The sequence below is a fragment of the Lontra canadensis genome, unplaced genomic scaffold, assembly GCF_010015895.1.
Source record: "Lontra canadensis isolate GAN:19392208 unplaced genomic scaffold, GSC_riverotter_1.0 scaffold147, whole genome shotgun sequence".
NCBI classification, from domain to species: domain Eukaryota; kingdom Metazoa; phylum Chordata; class Mammalia; order Carnivora; family Mustelidae; genus Lontra; species Lontra canadensis.
This window is the reverse complement of record NW_022631141.1, coordinates 847,814-870,705: the sequence shown is the minus strand read 5'-3', so window position 1 is coordinate 870,705 and position 22,892 is coordinate 847,814. Positions and strand designations below refer to the sequence as shown.

General features: G+C 47.7%; 1 protein-coding gene across 2 annotated transcripts; it reads left to right on the top strand.

Annotated features, from left to right (window-relative positions):
• Nucleotides 1-3,405: 3,405 nt before the first annotated feature.
• Nucleotides 3,406-10,277, top strand: MMP27 (matrix metallopeptidase 27). 2 transcript variants are annotated; one of them, XM_032844063.1, is made up of 7 exons: nucleotides 3,406-3,417; nucleotides 4,272-4,476; nucleotides 5,558-5,706; nucleotides 5,799-5,927; nucleotides 8,459-8,620; nucleotides 8,800-8,916; nucleotides 10,153-10,277. In XM_032844063.1, the coding sequence occupies exons 2-7, from the start codon at nucleotides 4,331-4,333 to the stop codon at nucleotides 10,200-10,202; spliced, it is 753 nt and encodes a 250-aa protein (XP_032699954.1). In that variant the 5' UTR covers nucleotides 3,406-3,417; nucleotides 4,272-4,330; the 3' UTR covers nucleotides 10,203-10,277. The 2 variants fall into 2 exon arrangements, with proteins under 2 accessions (XP_032699954.1, XP_032699953.1); XM_032844062.1 differs by lacking the exon at nucleotides 3,406-3,417 and having other exon boundaries at nucleotides 4,137-4,476.
• The last annotated feature ends 12,615 nt before the right edge of the window (nucleotides 10,278-22,892 follow it).

The following is a 22,892-nucleotide window of genomic DNA, read 5'->3' as shown; positions in this document are numbered from 1 at the left end:
TTTCTTCTTCTCCAGGGGTACACAGGAGGGCCCAGTCTCCCCCAAGGAAGATTTACTGCACAAACAGAATAGCTCTAGGCACAGAATTCAGTGAATCCCATTACATCAAACTAAGCTGAGATGCATACCTTTGATAGTGGTTCTTTTCTGTCAAGAACTTTAGGGCTCTGGGACCATAATGGCTAATCCAGATATCAAAAATAATTAAAATGTCATATCTGCAGTTAGACTATAATGCAGCTTATTATTCATTAAGTTAGCGAATTGTAGAATATATGTATTACTAACACATTCTATTTCCTTTTCCTGTTTTTAAGCCTCACAGATAATTTAGTAATTCAGTACCTTATTCTGGTTCAAAAATTACTGGGTTCGAAATAAATATATTAAATGACTAACTAGTGATCTATAATTTCTGAAGATGTTGCTGCCTAGTTCATATAAAGTAGAGAGACGAATGGCAAATTTCACTATATTTGAAGTTCTTTGTTTTCTTGTCAGAATTATAACATTGACATTAACATTTTAGAAACTGTTTCCATTCACAAAATACTTTGTAAATACTAGATTTCCTTCACAGGTTCCCTCAAATATGTCAGCACATTTTCTTCTCAACTTATTTTATGAGATGAGAAAACAAACTTGGATATACTATCATTTCATTCAGTCACTCATTCGTTTATTCAACAATAACTCATCACCTGCATGTCCCAGGTGCTAGGGAAAGTGAGAGAGAGAGAGAGAGAAGGAGTTCATTGTATCAATGTAACAAGTGCAAACATTGGAGTCAAGTTCAGACTATGCTATTTTCTGAGACATCTTGTGTCCACTTTTACAGGCATGAAGATGGGAGATTCAGAACACTGGCTAGTTATGCTAGGTTCTTGGCCCAAACCTCATCTATATACACATTGTTGAGATGAGAACTGAATTCATAGTATTTCTTTAACCATATTTCAGAGAGTCCTTGAAAGCGAACCACAATGAGAAGTGAAACAAAGAAATCAAAAATTACTCCTTTTTAAAAGTCCTCTTTGTGTGGTATTTTCTGGCTGTTACACTGACATTTTATGTAAATACAAGAGCTCCAAGAATCTGAGCTCAGAACTTAAGTCATGAGAGGACTTTTTACCTTGGGTTAAATTTCTTCAAAAGCAAAGCCTAATTCCAGACCTTGGTGTGGTTATTTTTACTGGGGACACGTTCCCAGGAAGCAGGAGTGGGGCAGCAGGCAGAGTGAGTAAAAGGAGAAAAGCCAACACAAGGGCGCTGTCGAGGTTTCTATGATGGGCAACAGAGGCTCGATGCCAGCTGGACCTCCTGAGAAGCCTACCCAACACCTTTGTTGAAATCTGGAAGGGATGGGAAGCTGGGTATTTGCGCATCTGTTCCCTCCTGCCTAGGGTGGGTTTAGGTGATGCTTAGGAAGAAAGCAGAAGGCATGCCAGAGATACCTCCTGCATCTTGTTGATGGGAAGTTAAAATGTTGGGAAACTGGAGAAGTCTTCTCTGGAGGAATTTAGCAGCCCAAGGAAGAAGACTTTTAGATACCGACACTGACCTCTGTTAACACTTTCTCCCCCCTCCTTTGTTGTGACAACACCCCAATTTCACTTGTGGTCGCGATACATCCAACGAACGGAATACATTCTGTGCTCCTGCTGGCAGATGCGGCCAGTGTTTAATTTCTTGCCAAAATGCATATGCAGAGTATTGTGTGGGCTTCTGGAAAGACACTGGGAACTTGTTTACTCTGCTGTCCTCCTTCCCGCTGCCTGTAACACACAAAGTCTCCAAACGTGTGAAAAAAATCTTCTAATATGAGAAACAGGCACCCAGAAAGAAACTTTGAAGAAATAGAGACAATTCTGGGAGCAAAGCAAAATGTCAAGATACACTTAAAAATACTATACATTCTCAAAAGATAGGGCATATTCTACACCCAAAAACCACTAACAAAATGCAAGAAAATAAATAAAACATTCAGAGAATTATAAAGAACTCTTGGAAACTAAAAACACAACTGGGCTGGAAAATAATGTTGGCAGAAAGCAGTGAAAGAAATATTGGAACACAGAGTTTCAATCAATGAGGTCCAAAAGATGTGCATTCCAGAAAAGGGAAGGGAAAATTGAGTGGGAAAAAATTATCAAAGAAATGACAGAGGAAAGTTTTCTGGAAATTTTCATAGTGAAAGGGTCTGCTTACTGCCCAGCAACATTAATGGGAGAAGAAAAAGAAAAAAAAGAAAACCACAAGAGACTTCAGTATGAAATTTCAGGATAGCTGCATAAAGAGAATATTTCCAACATCTTCCAGGAGAAAAAAATGAAGAATCAGAATAAAAGACTTCCCAGCAGCAGCACTAGATTCTAGAAAACCAGTCAAGAGTGCCTCTAACATCCGAAAGAAAATTTACTTCGGTACACTCTCGATCAGGTGTCAGGATGGAATAAGGGACATTCTTAGGCACAAGAAGATTGGAAACACTCATTTTCCTTGCACACTTTCCAGCGCCCGCCCCCATCTCCCTTGGCTGTCTTCAAGTGGATTGGCTCTAATTGGCCAGACCTCCCAAAGTGCATCTCTGCTGAGCTACCTGCCTCCTATGGGCTCCCGCCACACACGCCCTGTCCCATCCCCATCCTACCCATTTCCTTCTTCTGGACCCTCTGGAAGCCCCACCTGGCCAAGCCGCTGGGGCACGCCCATCAGCAGTGACCCTCTCTTTGGCTCTTCTCCACTCTGGAATCTTCCGTGCACATTTTGCCATCCGTCTCAGTTTTGCCTGATATTAATGTCTGTATGTGCCTGAATTTCCCAACAAGATGGGAACCACATCTCATTCATGCTTCGGTTTACCGTGACAGGCTGATAGCAGGTGCCCCGAAAACATGGGTTGTTTATCCTGGTTAACTACGGCAATCTGATGCTTGATTCAATTGTATTTTCATGATACCTTTCTAGCCAAGATATCCTGGTGTTTCGTTCAAAAGAAAATTACTTTATAAACTCTCAAGAATGTCAAAGATAAGAAGAGCTCCAACTTTGCAAGGACAACAGTAACTTGGAGGCTGGCTCCCTACTATAATCAATTCAGTAATCAACAGTGACTGTGTTTCCTCAGAAACTGCAGATCATGATTGCAAAATCAAGTTAACCTAAGGGGAAAGGGCTTATCATGACACACTTCATGGCAAATGTCCTTTTCTGGTATTAATTAAATGACAATACAAGCCAAGTCATGCCACGTCTTACTCTTGTTTTCTGAATTCCGTGGAAACAGAAACAGGCTTCGGCAGAAAGGAGAGAGTAATGAAGAGACTTCTGCTTCGATTTTGGCTCCTTATAATGTTTTCTTCTGCATTTCCTGTAGACCGAAAGATGGACACGGACGAGAACGCACGGCTGGTGCAGGTATGTGTCTCAATATATGTTAATAAGGGCTATCGATAAAAAATTAATTTTCTTGGTTGCCTTGGAACCTAACAAGACAGCAAATTCCTGCAAAAGATTCTGGTACTTTCCCCTAACTCAAGGACACCAAATAACCGTGTGTGGGGCGAAAGCTGGGGGTGGGAAAGGAAAGGAGATTTGCTGCCACTTCAAGCCGTGGGTCCCGGCGGAGACCAAGGGAGGAGAAAGGGAACAGCCCTGGGAGAAATGGGGTCTCTCCACAGGAATATCATACCAGCTAGGGGGGCCCACCTCCCACTCTAGGTCCTTACCCCTCCATGCGTCCAAATACTTGACCTTGGAGAGTCCCTCTAAAAATTAGTCCAGTCAATTTGCCATATTTGGTTAAATTAATCACGTCTGCAAAAAGAACAACCACATACCTCTTCTAGAATTTGTTTCAAGGGAACACCCAAATGCAGGGGCGAGCAGCAGTGTCTAAGCTGTGCAATCATTTAACACGTAGAATCCACTGATTGTCCTCCCTGCAGGCGTGGAGTCGTGTGGGCTGTGTGGGCTGGGTAACCCCAGGCCCACGGGCTCAGCCACTCGTGGAGAGCTAGGCCCACGGGCTCAGCCACTCGTGGAGAGCTGGAAAGGCAGGCTGACTCTGCTTCCTTCCTTTCTCCTTCCCTCCCCCTCCTTCCCTCCCCTCACTCCTTATGTCTTTCTTCCCACCCACTGCCAAAAAGGATTTCAGGTGATTCTGTTTTATCCGGAGATACAGATGTGCTGTCCTGTAGTTTGTGTCCTCCTTTATTTTTTCTCTCTCTTTGATCAGGCATATCTCAACCAATTCTACTCTCTTGAAATAGAAGGGAGTCCTCTTGTTCAAAGCAAGAACGGGAGTCTCTTAGATGATAAGATTCGGGAAATGCAAGCATTTTTTGGACTGACAGTGACTGGACAACTCGACTCACACACCCTGGAGATCATGAGGACACCGAGGTGCGGAGTGCCAGATGTGGGTCAGTACGGTTACACCCTTCCAGGATGGGGAAGACACAACCTCACATACAGGTAACACCTGCGCATACTGTCTCCCCCATGCGCCCCGGTCCAAAACCACAGGACCGTAACAGTTTATTTTACCGAGCACTTCCTAGGTCCACTGATCTCATTTGCTCCATCCTCCCTGCGACGCTGGGCTGTAGGCAGCCCTGCTGGGACCGCCTGAAACAGACACTGAGACAGAGGTTATCGAAGCATCCCCAAGTCGTCCCAGCAGACTGGCTCTGGCAGATACGCTTCAATCTCCCGCCTGGGCCACTCGCATACACACTCAGGACTGGGGGCCACTCGCATACACACTCGGGACCCGGAGCTCGGCCGTCGGACTGCTGACGGCTGAAGCGATGGTTCGAGCACGCTCAGGAGAAGATGGGAAGAGCCTGGAGTTCAGCCAGTTCATGTTAGAGACGCCTCGGCTAGCATCGTCATACCTCAGGTGGAGCCCGGGCGGAGAGGGGAGTCCGCCCCAGGCGTGCCGGGGAGAGGGGGCCGGCTCACTGGCAGAAAGAGGGTGGGGTGTGCTTCCCACCCGAGTCGTGGCCGTGACTGTGGCTCTCGAGCCCTCCCGCGGGCCCCAAAGAACACGTCTCCTAGCTCTTCCTTCACTGTATTGAGTCTTAGGAATTAAAATAATCATAGCTCTAGCAAGACAGGGAATGGAAGCCAGAGGGAAGTCTTTTCCTGAGGAACTGAGTCTTTCAAGCTCTCAAGGGAGACTCTTTGCATATGATGCGAGCGTGAGACTGATGTCCTCGAGCCGCTGAGAATGCCGAGAACGCAGATCTCCGCTCGTGCACCGCAAGGCCGCCCCGGAGAGGGGCGCTCCCCCGTCAGGATGTGATCTCAGGGAAGTCACAGAACCTCTCTGAGGCTCGTTTGTTGACGTCTTGTTCCACTCCGCGATGCACGAGCAGATGACAGGATCGGGTCACAGAGCATATGGAAATGCGCTTTGTTTAAATACTAACATAAGAGCAGCGCGATGCTATCAGTGACCACTGTGTGTGATTTATAAGAAACGATCGTTTTGTCTTTGTGTGTCTACATGCATGTGCCATCACCGACGCATCTGTTTCTGTAATTTTTGAAGAATCGTCAACTACACTCCAGATATGGCCAGGGCAGATGTGGACGAGGCCATCCAGAGCGGCCTTGAGGTGTGGAGCCGAGTGACTCCGCTGACGTTCACCAAGACTTTCAAGGGGGTTGCGGACATCATGATTGCCTTTAGGACCCGAGGTAAGGTTTCCGGCAGAGGGAAAAGTCTGGCTATTTCCATCTCAGGAGATTTGGACAGGCTGACCTTTCTCCCCCTATGACCTGTGTCTCAGTGCATGGCCGGTGCCCTCGTTATTTTGATGGCCCCCTGGGAGTCCTCGGACATGCCTTTCCTCCAGGTCTGGGTCTGGGTGGAGACACTCACTTCGATGAGGACGAAAACTGGACCAAGGATGGAGCAGGTGAGCCCAATTCTCTCCGTGAGCAGAATCTTGTTTAAAAGAATCCCTGAAATGGCTTCACAATTAGTTGCTTTTTACTTCCCAGTTGCCCCACAGTTTCCATATTCACTGATGGACGTTTCAGTATCTATTAGATAACGGTGCTCTTCATGTCAGGACCTTACCCGCACAGTGTCCTCATGAAGACGCTGATCCTTTCCGGATCTGGGCCTTCTCCGCGTGCTCACACACGCACGCATGTGCCCACAGCGCCTGAAGGTCTGCCATGTGCCTGGAACCATGCAAGACCCTGGAGTTGTACTAGGCCGACCACAGAGTTGTACCAGACAAGTTCCAGGCCTTCACAGGTTCATGACCTTGTGTGCTGCAGGGCCCGGACCGCACCCTACAAGTCAGTGTGGGCCGTGTGTTGTAGCAAGGGTAGAAGTCACCTGTGGCTTCAGGACAGAAGAAGGCTGTAGGGGCTGGGATTCTGAGTTCGTGACTGAAGGATGGCGTGTGGGCTCGCAGCACCTAGAAGGTCGATTCAAAGGCATGAACTTCCTCTTCTAACACTTGCCCACCTGCCGAGGAATTAGACCCCAAACCTGACTCAACCTTTAGACCAAATGAGTTGATTTCATTTCATGCCTGCCTGGTACTAAAATAGGAAATTTTCTATTACTTCTTAAACAAGAAACAAAACTTTACTACAGTAAAAATATGTGTATCCCACGAGGGAGCAGGCTCCGTGGACTCTGGGTTCTCCCCATTTCGTTTTCTGTCATTGACAATAGTTGCCGTGGGTCTGGGGTCTGGTTTCCGGGGTCCCAGGAAAGCAGAGGCTACGGCTGTCCTGAAGTGTGGTCTCTCCGATCACACAGTTCAGTCCAGTCTGTGAGTCGTTCTGTGGTTTCCGCAAACCAGCGCATGATAGATGCCCCACAACTTCGGTAAACGAAGTCAGTCAGAAATCCTGTACCAGACAGCCGTCATGAGCCAGCTCTGCACTACAGCTGGAGTACACAACTCACCCTCGCCTTCAGGGCTCTGCAGCCTAGGGCACACGCAATCTCAAACAGCAGTTAAGTCAGCGTGACCCACCCCAGGGTGAAGGAACGATAGCAAAGTGGTAGGAGCGGGGAGAAGAAATGGGAACAGGAACACAGGTCAGGGGAGGAAGTGACGGCAGACCTGAGATGGAGGCTGAGCGGGCACTCGGCTGCGGAGCACTCCTGAAAGCGCAGCCCGACCGACTCAAGCAGCAGGATTGTGGAGGAAACGGTGAATAGGGTCCAGACCACGCAGCGTCTGAAAAGCCAGCATAAAGGTTTGAAAGTCATGAGATGACTTGAGTTTGAATTATCTTTTCGAAGAGTCCCTTGTCCCATCTTGTCCAAACGTACACGCAGCGACACTGCCAGCCAGACGAGGGGCACCAGCTGAGGCCAGAGCAGAGAAGCCCGAAGGACCGTTAAATAATCCCTGGTCATTCCGTGCTCATTTGTGCCGGCATCGTTGGACAAGGCTCCATCAAAAAAGCCTCGGCCTTTTCTTTAGGGTCCATAGGCTGAATTGCAAGTCCAAGGACAGTCTTTTATGTTTAGAACCTTACAGGCTAGTGGGAGAGACAGAGAAAAGGGCAGCTTCGCCTGCATGCAGAGACTTCCAGTATGGGTGTGTAGGAGACTTATCCAAACATTCTTTCATCCACATAAACACCGGGACATCCAGCCACCATTATGAAGTGCCCACTACTGACAGGCAGGTTAGCAGTCACTGGAGAAAAACAGTGGCTAAGACGCAGTCCCTGAAAAGACGCACAACTTCATGAAAGTGGTCAGTGTAGCCCCTCATGTGCTATGGCAGAATTCAACACCGAGTCTATGGAAACGCAGAAAGGTGCCTTTAACTCAGCCAGGAGAGGAGGGGTGCTAAGAGAAGCCTCACACACGAGCTGATTCTAAAGGGATTTCCTGAGCAACAAGTGAGAGAGCTTGGCACACAGGGCTGGGAGAGGTGATGTTCTGGGTAGAGGGGATGGAGGTAGGAAGCCAGAGAGATTAGAAGGAGCATGGCACGGATGAGAGATGAAAATGATTGCATACGGTTAGCTCATGAAATACGAAAACAAAGTATGAGCCTCATACAAAGGCAGGGACTAGATCATGGAGGGTGATGGCAAGGACTAGATCCTACGGCAGGGAGGACTTCCACACGATACAAGTAGGATAAACGTGATCAGACACACAGTATAACCCATCAACAACCAAAAACTGGTGGCTTCTCCTTTTTTGTTTTTTGTAGTAATAACTACTTCTCACACACCTGTTTCCTGCCATCTTGTTGTTCTTGATCATATATGTTCATGATCAGATGATCATGATATGACTAGTGTTGAAATACTTCCGAGATAAATGATGGCACATAGACCAATTATCCACTCTATGGCAAGCCTTTCCTTCTCTCCGCTTGGCTACTTCTTAACCTCAGATGCAGCCATTCTCCTTTTGACTGACCCATATACCCATGTCTTTCCTGGTTTTGTTAAGGATTCAGCTTATTTCTTGTGGCTGCTCATGAATTTGGCCATGCACTGGGACTCTCTCACTCCAATGATCAAACAGCTTTGATGTTTCCAAATTACGTCTCCCTGGATCCTAATAAGTACCCGCTTTCTCAGGACGATATCAATGGGATCCAGTCCATCTACGGTGAGCAACCTCAGAAATCAGAATATAAGTGAACTCAGTAGGAAGATTTCCAGAAAGGAAGTGAAAAAATCACTTCTTGAAATATCACCATGAAGAAAACACCCACTTGGGTAAGATCCTTCTCTAGGTATTTCCACATGCCTTCTGAATTCACGGTGCCCTTTCTTTTCTCATCAAAGGGAGTCTACCTAAGACATCTGCTAAGCCAAAGGAGGCCACCGTACCCCATGCCTGTGACCCTTATTTGACTTTTGACGCTATCACCACCTTTCGCAGAGAAGTAATGTTCTTTAAAGGCAGGTAAACCCATTCCCTTAAATACCTCAACTTCCTATGAATATTTTACTTTTCAAGAGATTTGGGGGTAAATAGGAAATCACAGAGATGGAGGAGAATGTGTTCCTTTTCATTTTCATTTTATAACTGTCCATACTCTTTGGAATACTTTACTATGTGTATATATCTCTTGCTTGTTTGATAAATTAATTTTTAAGTGTTGTTAAGCAAATTTTTAATTGCCATTGTATAACAAGGTGAAGTAGGATCATTTTCAGTGACCTCTTCGCTAAAACCGTACACCCATCCCAGTGGTGCAGGAGCTGACCATTTCAGGAGCCAATTTCATTTCAGGAGCCAATGGTTAAGGTTGGGGGAGGATTGCAAACCACTTCGCATCACTTCTGTAGCCTGGAACTGGCCATGGTTGGGGCATTTGCACCCTGGAAAGCAGCAGATGATAAAAGGTCTTTTTTCCAGCGAGAGCGCCAGCTGGGAAACACGAATGAGCAGACCGTTCCTTCACGTGGCAGCAGGGACACGCGATCGCCGGGGTGGGAGCACTCCTCTCTCCCCGCGGACAGCTCACTGGGCTGCAGTGGCAACGTGGCCTGTCGGCTCTGTGTACCATGACTGCGTTTTCAGAGCTCAGTATTGGGACACAGACCATCTCACAAGCACAGGGGCACAAGGAGAATATTTGAAATCTGTCCCCTTTCACCCACAGCGAGACAGCCCTCGGTGCCATGCTCCGCGCCGTGGGGGCTGAGGCCACTTGGCCGGGACGTCAGAGAGGGGCAGCCCAGCATGGGACAGGCTTTTCGGTCTTGTTCATAGACTCAGAACTTTACAGCCTGAGGGAAACATCTGAGGAAATATTTTACCGTGCAATGCTCACAAGTCTTTATTCTAGCGAACATCAGACTGAAAGCTTCTTCTGAGATGCTCGCTGTTGCCTTGGAACTTTGAGCATCGCTGATTTGGCAAAAACAAGGTCCCTGAGCTCTGAGCATCGATATTGCTATGAGCAGTTGCTACTCTCGGTTCCCAGGAGAGCAAGCTCACAGGCGTGTCTTGACCTTGGTAGTGCCGGAGGAGACGTGAACTCACAACCACCTACATCGGCTGAGGAGAAGTGTGTGAATGCTCTAAATTATTTGAGGGGCATCTAATCAAAAGAGAAGCCTAGATTACAGTGTTTCCACCACAATATACGCTGTTTGTGTAAAGTGCTTTTTTGTTGTTTTTTAACACAGGCATGTGTGGCGGATTTACTACGATATCTCGGACGTTGAATTTGAACTGATCTCTTCATTCTGGCCCTCCCTGCCAGCGGATATCCAAGCTGCATACGAGAGCCCCAACGATAAGATTCTAGTGTTTAAAGGTAACTCTGCCCATCACGCTTTTTCTTCTGTCTCTGGATACGTGAACCGGTCGGTGGATGTTTGGGGCAAGGAACACAAAATCCATGTGTGAGGCAAATGGAGAGTTCTTTGGCTGTAGGTTCCTACAGAAAGAAAAACTACCCAGGGTTCTCTGTGGCTGTGAAGACGAACATTGTCCCAACTAAACCGCAGCTAAAAGAAACCTGTATGGTAAAAACTAAAATAACGATCTTTTTTCTGCCAAATAAAGAGAACCCATCCCTCTTTTATATTTATTTTTTACTAGGATTATCAGACTTGGCAAATAAAAATACAAGACACATTGAATTTCAGATAAAACACACAATTTTTTTATTATGAGCAGGTCCCTTGTAATATTTTAATATACTTAGAGTAAAAGTCAGCCAGTGTTAATTTGAAATTCAAATTTACCTGGAATCTTACATTTTTCAATGCTGTTTTTATATGGATTTCATCAGATTACTTGCCTTTGTGAATAGCCGAGGGCTGGAATCTAGGAGATTGTGTACAAATGAAGCTGACTGGGTTGTCAGAGTCGGAGACATCACCAGTCCGCACACTAGTGAGCATGTTGCTTGACTGTCGGTGTGTGTCACGCGTGGAGTCGGAATGATAAAGGCAGCTGAAGAAGGCAGTAAGAATAAGCAGGACAGGAGATGACAGAATCCCGAGAAATGAGGCATCTAGTTATTTTCGAGTTTCTTAGGACACCTGTTTTTCCCTCTAGGTAACAGATGAGAAGATAATCACCTTCTCTCTTCCTAGATGACAACTTCTGGGTGATCAGAGGATATGCTGTCTTGCCAGATTATCCCAAACCCATCTATACGCTTGGCTTTCCAAGGCATGTGAAGAAAATTGACGCGGCTGTCTGCGACCACAGCACCAGAAAGACCTACTTCTTTGTGGGCATTTGGTGCTGGAGGTAAGTGTGCAGACAATCGACCTCTTCAGTTTATTCTGCGGAAAACATCCACACACCATCACTTTAACATGGGCAGAAATAAAACTCACCTGTAGTCCTCTAAAATCATTTATGTTGAAGCCCACCTCGGGGACATGGCATTCACCAAACAAAAGAATGTTTCAGGGAGTCCGAAGCTCTTTCTCTAACATAAAAAAATAAAATAAAATAAAGATAAGATAAAAAAAAATAAAACTGGTGATGCCAACCAAATTACCGATAATACCAATATACCTTATCAAAATCTGGGAAAGCTGCAAGCTGAGCCTTACTTTGTGTTTTTTTTTTTTTAATTGCAACATACTTATGATACAGTATCATGCTGGTTTCTGGTACAATACAGCGATTTGACACTTCCCCTCATTGCCCGGTGCTCGTCGCCACAGGTGCCCGCCTTCCTCTCCTTCCCGTTTCCGCGTCCCCCGCCCGCCTCCCCGCCGGTGCCCAGCAGTGTGATCTCTGTAGTGCACAGTCTGTTTTGTGAGCCCGCACTCTGATCTCATAGCATCAGTCTGACGAAGGATGTGGCTTGCTTCCACTCCTCGTTTTTTCTTTTCAAGACACTACAAGTGATTCAGCCACACACAATCTTTGACGTGTTTTTTATCGTTGACAGAATTAGTTTTCCTCTACCGGGGCTGCTGCTTCTCCACATCCCCCTTTGACTCCGAGTGGGGCAGTGGAAGGACTCAGCTCCCCAGAGCAAAGATCCCCTGGGAATGTTTCTAATCCCTGCTTGCAGGTATGACGAAGTGACCCAGAGCATGGACAGAGGGTACCCACGGAGGGTGGTGAAGTTTTTCCCAGGAGTCGGTCTCCGAGTCGATGCTGCTTTCCAGCATAAAGGTGAGCATCACTGCCTAAGCCTGTGGGTACTCAGGAGACCTCAGTGGCTGGGAGAGAACATAGAAGTGGAAATGCTTCCATTTTCCTTGGTTGGGTTTTTGGTTTTGTTTGTTTTTTTTTTTTTTTTGAGGTTGGCACTATTTTTTTTTATTATGTTCGGTTAGCCGACATATAGTGCGTCATTAGTTTTTCAGTAGCATTCAGTGATTCGTTAGTTGCATATAACTTTTAATGTGATTTTACTCTTCTCGGGTACCTATAATAATAAACTCCACCCAGGCTGGCATTCCCACAAACCAAATTCTAAGTTCTGTTACACTCTTTCAAATCTCTGTAAAAGGTATCAAAATTAATTTTACTTATCATTGATCCAACATAGCCCCTGAAAGACACCCCCTGAAGAGTTGTTTTTGTTTTTGTTTCTCTAAGATTTTCGTTGTCAGAGACAGAGAGAAAGAGAGCACAAGCAGGGGAACAGTAGAGGTGGAGGAGGAAGCAGGCTCCCCGCTGAGCAAGGAACCCCATGCAGGACTCGATCCCAGGACCCTGGGATCATGACCTGAGCTGAAGGCAGACACTTAACGACTGAGCCCACCAGGCGTCCTGCACACCCCTGGAGAGTTTTAAGTGTGAGGAATGACTAAGCACACGAACAGGACAGTGACTCTCAAACTAGCATGTGTGTAGTTAATGTGTGCACTTGGGGGTTGTGTGGGAAATGACAAATCCTTCAGAGTTTTTGAGGCGGATGTAGGACTGTGGGTAAGAAGCAGAAGTCTACAGCTTTAGAAGCACCCCGGTGCTCAGAATGCTGCAATGGCCTCGGACTTAGACCATGGGTAACCCCCTAGAACATGGGGTAAACAGAGCCTAAAAAGTTTCCTGAATGACACCACCATTTCTTGCAGTGAAATCTCACACAAACCTTAATACCTAAAACAGAGCAGAACAACTCGAGGAAAATGAGGATATAGGGCCCAAGGCCAAACCCACAGGGGCCTTCTCCTCCCCCTTTGCTAAGACACTGTTCTGAAACCTAGTATGAGAACCTCTGGCATGAACCACAGTCTGGCGAGACAAGGGGTAAGCCCCTTGACATTCATGTTCAGACCTTGGCTTCTTCCTTGGGGAAATAAAACTAACAATATTTCTCATGTGACAATATAAAGTAAAATGTATCTCAGTAATACACGAGTTCCTTTTCTCTCCACAGTGTGCAATTATTTTTTCTATATATGCCTATAGTCAACAAGTGTGGAGCCATCATAGAGTTGCACGAAATAACTAATGATGTTCTCTCTCTCTAGGGTTCTTCTATTTCTTCCGTGGATCAAAGCAATTTGAATATGACCCCAAGGCAAAGAACATCACCAGAATAATGAAAGTCAATTCCTGGTTTCGGTGTAAAGAACCATTAAACGCATCATCCAATTTTAGTATCAGTGAGGAAGAAGTCCGTTCAGGAGGAGTAGAGATGTTTTATCATAAGAATTTGTACTTGTTTATTCTCAGCATTGTTCATGTGCTGAAAAAAATCTATAGTTATCAATAAATTCATAAACCTAAAATAAACCACCAGAGGTCTTTTAATCTGAACTCTGCTTCAAAGTGGAATAGAGCTGTTCTGTCACCCAAGTTGCTGCTCCTGACTCTGGATATCTGTTGGACAAAGATCCCATGGGTATCCTGAGCTGCCTGATGCTTTTTACAGGAAGTTGTGATGTACAAGCCAAACTCTCACTGTACTTTAATCCTATTTTATGCTTTGTGAACTTGAAGAAGTAAGCGTGTCTTATAACTGAATACTGCAGACATTATTAAACCAATCTTCAGCACCCTATTTTGTCCGGACCTTTGCAGTTGGAGGCCCTACAAACTACAACCCTCCTTCCTACTCCTATTCTGAACCCACCGAGAAATAGTGCTCAGTTCGGACAGCAAAATGCTACCTTTTTTTCCTGATAAAACTTACATTAGTGAATGTACCTATGGACAACCTAGTTTCCTAATATCAAATTCTAGAATAAGACGTACTTACACACAAGTCGTGGGGAGAACTGGAAAGAAGCAGGTGTCCACAAGAAGGTGAGCCTCCTACAGGTTGCTTGGAGCCCAGAGAGAAAGAAAGAGGATAGAGCTGCATGTGCCACGTTTCTGTTCCCAAATTCGCCATCAAATAAATTATGCCACCTGCCAAAGGGAAGAGAGAGCCTAGAGAGATACTAAAGGTCTTACATGACAGGTGGTCCCCCAAAACTTAGGAAACCAGTAGGAGAAGGAAAGTAGTGTTCCCTCCACCCTCCCAAGCATAAGCCAGTGCATTTAACCATTCCTTAGAGAGTTTAAAATCAGATTTTATACACACTGATCTCGTATACAAGAAATGTATACTTTTCTTCCCTGTGTTTGAAATATTGGGTTTCACCTGAGCTGAAACCCATAGATGGGAAGTTCCTGTCCTCTTTGTCATACCATGTCCTTGCTGAATTTCTAAGTTCTTAATGGTTAGATTTTACCTTTCCACCCTTACAACTAAAAGCTTGGTTAAGCTCTTCATGACTTTTCTGACCCAGGAGAGGGGAGTTGTCAGTTGAACTTGTTCTGATGCAGTGATCGATTGAGTAGGTGTCAGCTAATAGCAAATATGCATGGAAAAATCTTGGGAATTCCTACAGTCGCATTCCCTGCCTTGAGTTCATTGTTCCCAGATTCCTTTAGAAAGGGATTTAGGAAAGAGTTATTGCATATTTGAAATAGAAAGTAAACTTTAAAGAGTACAGCTTAATACTTACAATACAGTAGATACTAGGTCAGTCGTGTAAAAAATAGTGTTGGAATAATCAAATGTTCATATATACACACAAAAAGAACCTTGATCCCTACCTCACATGGTTTACAAAAATTAATTCAAAAGGAGCCACAGACCTCTAGTAGAAGAATCAAAAATACAAAACTTCGAGAAGAAAATATTTAAAAATTTTTGTGGCCTTAAACAGAGATTTTGAGATAGGACGTAAAAAGCATGAACCATAGAAGAAAACCCTGAGGAATTAAATATCCTGAATATAAAAGGATTCTTATAACCCAAAAAGAAGACAAACAACTCCTTTTTTTTTAAATGGCCAGAATATTTGCTATCTGAGTGGCAAGTAAACACATAAGGAGATGTTAAACATCTTAATCCTTTAGGAAATGCTAATTCAAATCACAGTGACTGCTGCATACTCAGTAGAATGGTTCAAAAAGACTGAAAGACTTAAAGTAACTGAAACTCCCTTGGAGTGAGAACAAAACATTAGACAGGCACTTCAGAAAAGAGTTGGGTAACTCCTTGTAACATTAAACATTTGCTTGCCATGTGACCTATGACCCCATTCCTAAATGCTAACTGGAGAAAAATGAAAATATGTTCATGCAAACAGTCGTACATAAATGTCAACGATAGCTTCCTTTATTTATGACAGCTGAAACTGGAAACGACCCAAGTGTCCGTCACTCGGTAAATGGATAAACTGTGGTCCATCCATCCAGATGACGGGAAACCACATGTTAAACCATAAGGAGGAAACTCAAAAGCCTTTGGTAAGTGAAAGAAGCCAGACACAGAGGACTCATTATCACACGATTCCCTTTATATCACACATTAGAAAATATAGAAGAGAAATGATAGAAAACATATCACTGCTTGCCACTAGCGGGGCATAGGGGCAGAGACTAAATGTGAAGGGACATGAGGATGGAGATGTTCTGTGTCATGACTGTGGACATGAGGATGGAGATGTTGTGTCACGATTGTGGACATGAAGATGGAGGTGTTATGTGTCATGATTGTGGACATGAGGATGGAGGTGTTCTGTGTCATGATTGTGGACATGAGGATGGAGGTGTTCTTTGTCACGACTGTGGACATGAGGATGGAGATATTTTGTGTCACGACTGTGGACATGAGGATGGAGATGTTCTGTGTCATGATTGTGGACATGAGGATGGAGATGTTGTGTCACGACTGTGGACATGAGGATGGAGGTGTTCTGTGTCATGATTGTGGACATGAGGATGGAGATGTTGTGTGTCACGATTGTGGACATGAGGATGGAGGTGTTCTGTGTCATGATTGGGGTGGTGGCGACACTGCTGAGTATATTTGTTCAGACTGCATAAAATCAGTGAATTGTGTTATATGTTAATTCTGCATCAGTGTCACGGATTAACAAGAGCAGTGGGGCGCAGTGCTTAGTCAACCCTCAAACGCTGGTTGACCATCTTTTGTTCCCTTGCATCTGTTCTCAGGTCTGGGGCATAAATGCCTGTGATATTATAATTTGGGGGGGCATCCGAAATTGCACTCAGATTTGCTACGGGCAGGTACTTTCTCCACGATTTTCAGGAAAAATATTGATCCATAGGAGAGGACACAATTCAATTATAAAAACAATCCTATTTTACACCCAATGGAACATCTAAAAGCACGGTTTTCTGAGGAATACACGTTGACTATGAGAGCTATGTTAAACATTTATAAGAATAACCCAGATGTCAGGTGATATCACTCAGCCTTTACAACTTTACGTAAGTAAACTTGACTTCCAAAATCCTAGACGATTGTAAGACCCTCCACCAGCCAACTGTCTCTTAGCCAAGCCCCCTCCCGGCCACGTCCAGGCCTTCAGCCCCTGCTCCTCAGTCTGACTCCCTCCCTGCTTTTCCTTCTATGACAAACCCACGTTCCTATTATTTTTCCCTTTGGAATGTGTAGCAGTGAAACTAACTTTGTTTTGTTCTCTTCATGGTGCCATCAAGGCCTCTGCTTTCTTGGAAAAACAGCTTAGGTGATGTGTTTTTCTCCTAGACAAGAGCACCGGAATACATGCTCACCGTCCTTCATGCAGAAAGTGTCTGGATTTCCCTCAGCATGCTTGGAGGCTGGGCAGGTCATGGGCTCTGGAGCCGGACGGCTCAGGTGCATGGCCCACCTTGTCCACCTAGCAGCTGTGGGACTTTGGGCAAGTTCCTGAGCTCTCCGTGCCTCAGTTTCTCCACCTGTGGAAGAGAACCAGGCTCAGAGAGTTGTTCAGACTCAGGACAAGGGGTGACGTTAGGATTTCAAGCAGAGCACATGCTGGACAAGCATGCACCATTGTTACTAGGGGAGCTGAATGATTTATCCCGAGGTACAAGCGATGGGAAATAAGAGAAGCCGATCCCAGAGTTTCCCCGAACTGGAATAAAGCAGGAAGCAGTTCCTTCCCAGCCGTGCCGTCCAGTTACTGGGAACAAATTCACCAGACCGGCAGACTTCATTTCAGTGTGCTGTGTGAGCCGGTCTTCTCCAGGGTCTGTAATCAGGTTTGGAAACAAAGAAAGAGCTTCAAAAGCAACATGACAGGACCATGTGGACAAGAGCTATGCATTTTGGAGATCTGAGCCAGGGACAGGGAACATGAGTGGATTCACACAGATAGAAGGTGTTGGAACATCCTCTCGCCTGCAGACGAAGAGGGAACTCGCTGTCACCTGTTTGTCGGGTCGGCTCTCCGTCCACTCTCAGCTGAATGAGTCCCTTCTTCCACAGGGAAACGGAAGAATGTTTTTCTTTCAGTCTTGAAGATCTTTTAAACACATGACCTATCTTTAGGCTGAAATTCAGGTTGTCTTCAGGTATAAGGAATCCTAAAAAGGAAGTTCAGTAGCTAAAAAATACCTTTAACTTTCTCAAGCTGCTCACAGGGTCATTAATGCTAAGTGTGCATTCTCAGTCCCAGATACCACTACCTACCTGAAGTTTCCACAGGGAAACAAAAACCCAGCTTTCCCTGACAGGAGTCACTAGAGGAGATCAGGAAAGCCTGGACAGAACAGGCAACCGTGAATGAAGACTCCCTTAGAGGGAGAAGTTTCCAGAACAGAGAAATGTCTCTGTCTGACCACACTTCATAGTTTTGCGTGGCTTTTATTGCTTAAATGACCATAAAGCCAGACTCGGTTTTCATCTTGAAAGTTGATAAACCATTTTTGTCTATTTATTTCTGAACTATGATGTTCAATTTTAGTAGCAATAAATAGTGCGAGACTTATTTTCAAGCTTGTTTTATTTACTTATTCTTTGACAAATTGAGTTCAGTGTTTTAGGTTCCCTGAACTATTTTTAAAACTTAGAAAGCAAAAGAGCCCAAGAGGGAGGACTTCAAGTGGACAAACCCACGAGGAAGAAACAAGTTTCAGGTGTGGAAAACGCGCTGGAAGTAGGAGCCCGGGGTCTGAAGGGTCACATACGAAAGTGCATCACAGGCTACAAGGTTCTCAAGATGAACATGACCTTCTGGGAGCCTCGTGTTAGAGAATGTGCCAAGTTGGGTTTCGGCTAAGGCGTCTCTGGTTTTCACGTAACAACCAGCTGGTGGCGTGGCCGTGGCTCAGTCTCGTCGGTTCGACAGGCCTGTCTTCGGGGCCTGCTCCACGCCGTCTCCCGGTCTGCAAGGCCCGCGCTTCCCCTCAGACATTCACCGCGGGCCTCCTAGTGCCACGCTCTGCTCCAGAGCCAAGGATGCCGGCGCGTTCCCAACTAGTGCGGGTCACGGTAGAGAAACCACAAACAAACCAGAAACTGGGAGTATGTCCAGCTGACGGGAGCTCTGAGACAGCCTGGAGCAGGCTGGGCCCCGCTGGGCAGGAGCTGGGTCAGGGCGGCTGGGGGGGACCCCTGCAGGTTGGGCCGCCTCTGGGTGCGTTCCTCCAGGGGCTGGCGGGAGAGCAGGACCGTCTCCCCTTCGTCGCCGGCAGCGTCTCTCCTGCAGGGCCCCAGCTTCTGCTCTGGCCAGGTGATACGGTCCCTCTCTCACCTCTGGGTTCTTCACTGTCCCCTCTGGCTTCTCGGCCTCCTCCATCGCTCTTAGAATGAATTTGCTGCAGTCAGTCCCCCGTTTCCAATACTCAGTGATTTCTGTTTTCCCACTGATGTGTCACTAATACTCAGTACGATACACACATGTGGGGTGTCTGAGGTGAGTTACGTGGAGCTCTTGGTGAAGACCTGAGTCCTAAAATCTGAAGGACAGAGCAAGCAAACCATGCCTCGGGGAAAAGAGTGTCACAGGAAGAACAGTTCCATGCAAAGGCCCTGAGGCTGAGTAACCTTGAAGAGGCTCCTGGGACTGGGGAGAGACTTGGGTAGGAGGAGACTGAGGGAAAGGGATGAAGTCGGAGCAGCCATGGGGATACCATCATGGAAGACCTCCCAGGTCATCCTATCGACCTGAGAAGCTAGAGAGATTCAAGAAGAGAAGCGATGTGATGATCGTCTGACTTGCATTTAGAAGATCCCTACAGACACAGGAGGCGGACGGGAAGCTCTGAGCACCGCCGGTGATGCTGGCCACTGAGAGAAAGAGCGTGAGGGGTGCCCTGAGCGGGGCACGACAGGATGGGCTCTTCTGTCTCATGGCCGCAGTGTGACATCAAGACTGGAGTCAAGGGCAACCCAGCCTTCTTCCCAGACAGCTGGGAGAACGGAGCGTGCATTCACTGGGCCACCGGCCTGGGGGAGGAGCAGCTCTGAGCAGAAAACCCAGGTTCCAGGAGGCAGAGGATACGTGGTTGGAGGTTCAGAGGCGAGCCTGAGTGTGGGGTGTCCATCCAGTCCAGGATCGGGTCAGGCCCCCCGGGCGGTGACCCAGAGAGGGATGAGAAGCGGCTGGAAACCCATCCCTCGTCATTAGCAGCCTGAAGGTGAGCCGTGCTGTACGTTTGGGCCCCACGGCAATTGCACGGGGGCACATGGGCACGGGGTCCTGCTGGGGTCGGTCCCCAGACAGCCTGCCCTGAGAGGTTCACGGCCACTCCCAGCCCATCGGCCAACCCTCCTGGTCAGAGCGGGCACGTCTTGTAGGACAGGGACAGACAGGCAGGCAGGCACGAGCTCCCCAGCTGCCCAGATTGAAGTAAAGGACGGTCAGCGTGGGGGTCAGTCCAGGATGCGAAGTCAGCTGTGCCAACCGTACGTCACGGTTTCACTTAGTAAATTCGTGGAAAGATAAATACATTTGTCCTTAATGTGGGAAAATTTACCACGAGAGGAGGCTTCCGTCGTGCCCTCCTGAGGAGAACTGTTTTCCGTGATGGAGGGAAGCTCTGCCCGCCTCCTTGCTACACGTCTGCAGCCGGATTCTGGCCTGCGGGGTCGCTGAGACGTTGTTTAGTGAGTATTACTAAGCTCACTGACACTGTTTCTACGAGGATGGGACTTCAGGAACCACAGAGGGAATCTGTTCAAGAATCTACGAGTAGAGGTCATCGAGGCCCACCGCAGCCACCCCAGAGGAGGAGCCTCTTTCCAACCTGCCTGCCGGCGCAAGACAGGAGCCCCAGGCCTGCCCGCGTGGGACGGTCTCCGTCCTTAGCAGAAAATGCGATTTTTAAGTCCTTCATTTCACTGATACTCATCTGAAGCCAGTTCTTTTTCTTTCTTTCTTTCTTTTTTTTTTTTTTGTAAGATTTTATTTATGTATTTGAGAGAGAGAGAGCACAAACAGGACGGGGCGGGGGGGCAAGGGGGAAGGGGGACAAAACGTGAAGCCGACTCCAACTGCACGGGGCCCTCCGGGGCCTCGATCCCACGATCCTGAGATCATGACCTGAGCAGAAACCAAGAGTCAGACGCTTAACCGACCCCCGAAGCCGGTTCTGTACGGACACTTTAAGCGACTGTACTGGTGACCATCTCCAAACACAGGACACTGCTTGCCCAGAGCTGTCTCATTTGTCTTGTAGGAGTGGCCGCTGCTGTGTTTCACACATGACAAGGCTCTAAGGCCTTAGCTTGCCTGCCCAGGATCACGGCCGAGTGTCAGCCCCCACGGCCCCTCCCACGCTCCCGGGTCTGCCGTCTCCTCGCAGAGCACGGGCCTCGGCGCGTTCTGCACCCGGCGCGGAACGGGGTCCCCCTGCGCAGTGGTCTGTGCGCCTGTAGGAACCGGCTCGACTCGCCCCAGGCTTGCAGCAACGGCAGGCTCAATTGCACAGGCTTCCTGGTTCTTCTGCAACACGTTTCACCAAAGCTGGATTTCACAATTCCTGTGGTTTCTTTTCTCAACGCGTGTAGAGGAAAAAGAAGGAGCGTGGTGTGTTCCCCGTTAAGCAATCCGACGGCACAGCGAGCGACAGGCGGTAGCACCTAGGGTGCCCGTCCACAGAGATGTGCCTTCAGCATGCAGTTGTCAGAGGAAGTGGGGACCCGGGGACTGGGTCTCAGCTGTCCGCCTGGGACCCCACTATTCCATGGTCATAAATGCGGCCCCAAACACTGGCCTGGCATCGAACTCCATGAGCAGGAGATGACGCCGTGACCGTGAGAAGTTACTGTTTCCCTGACCACCTCTTGATCTTACTTGGTTCTCAAGACAAGGCTGAGGCCTAAGAAGAAAATGCTGGCGAAGGGGATGCGTTCTACGAAGAGGAAGGCAAAGATCCGGAATGAGCTGTGTCAAAGGAAGAATTTGTGTTCAGACTCCTGCCTGGCCGTGTTCTTCCGGCCGGCGGGGGGCCCTTGGTTGGAGCCCAGGATGACACCCACTGCCCCTCCCGCCCCTCCTGGCCCCTCTCCCTGAGCTGCAGCTGAATCTTGTCCTATCCGCCCTGTGGTGTCTCGTGGCCCTCCACCCGCACTGACGGCATCTTGGTCTGAGCTCCTGCTCATGTGGTGTCACTTAGAACTTGTGGCCTGAGCTCCTGGATCCTGTGCCACTGCTGATCCCTGAAACCTTCCCCCTCTGCAGAAGGGTGGGGGAGCATCCTGCCCAGGAAAACCGTCCACACCTTGGGACCACCTTCTCTCCTGGAAAACATAATATGCATTTCACAGTTTGTTTCTTTCTTTCCTTCTCTTTTTGGATGGGGGGCTTCAACCCCAAACGTTTCTCACAGTCCTGGGGGTTGGACCATGGGGGCCAGCCACTGCCTTCCAGTGACAGTTGTCTTCCTGGTGGATGTCATCACAGGACCTTCCCTTGACAGTGTCCAGAGAGAGCTCGCCCCCCTCTCTGGTGTCTTTTTATAAGGGCACTAATCCCATCACTGGGCCCCGTCCTCTGATCGATCTAAACCACCTCCCTCCCAAAGGCCCCACCTCCAAGTTCCATCCCACTGGGAATTAGGATGTCACAAACGTCCTGGGCTGGGACACCAGCACTGGCTCCACAGCAATCCACAGTGAGAATTACTCTGGGAGCTTTTAGAATTTCTGATAATTAGGCTCCTTTCTGCTGGACCAATTAAGTCAGTCTGGGGAGGTGAGGCCTGAGACCCTGCATTTCCAGCGAGCTCCCCCATGAGGCCGGTCAAGTGTCTGAGCAGCACTGACTTCCTGCCACAGAGGTTCCCCAGGGTCCTGTAGATTGCAGCTCCCTGGAGGGCCTGTTGGGTAATAATTCCATGTGGGGCCTCCCTCCTGCCTGTTGTCCTGTTAAGGCCTCTGAGGCTATGCGGGCAGAGGGAGGGCCCGTCGGAAGGCGAACGAGGCTGTGTCCTCCCGCTCATGCCCCCGTGACCTCACCCCGGGTGCGTGTGGCAGGCCATCCCCAGGGGCAGGAGGTCTTGTTCTCATGGTCCCTGACGTGCTGCACAGACGGCCCCACTTTCGGTAATGAGCACAGGTGGCCCAGCACACATGCGGCCGCTTCGGCTAACGTCCTGTGCCCGTGTGCCCGGGGTCCTCGCCCTATAAAGCTGGGAGGAAGAGCCCCGCAGTGGGAGAAGGGGGTGTGGTGGGGAGAGGAGCTGGTTC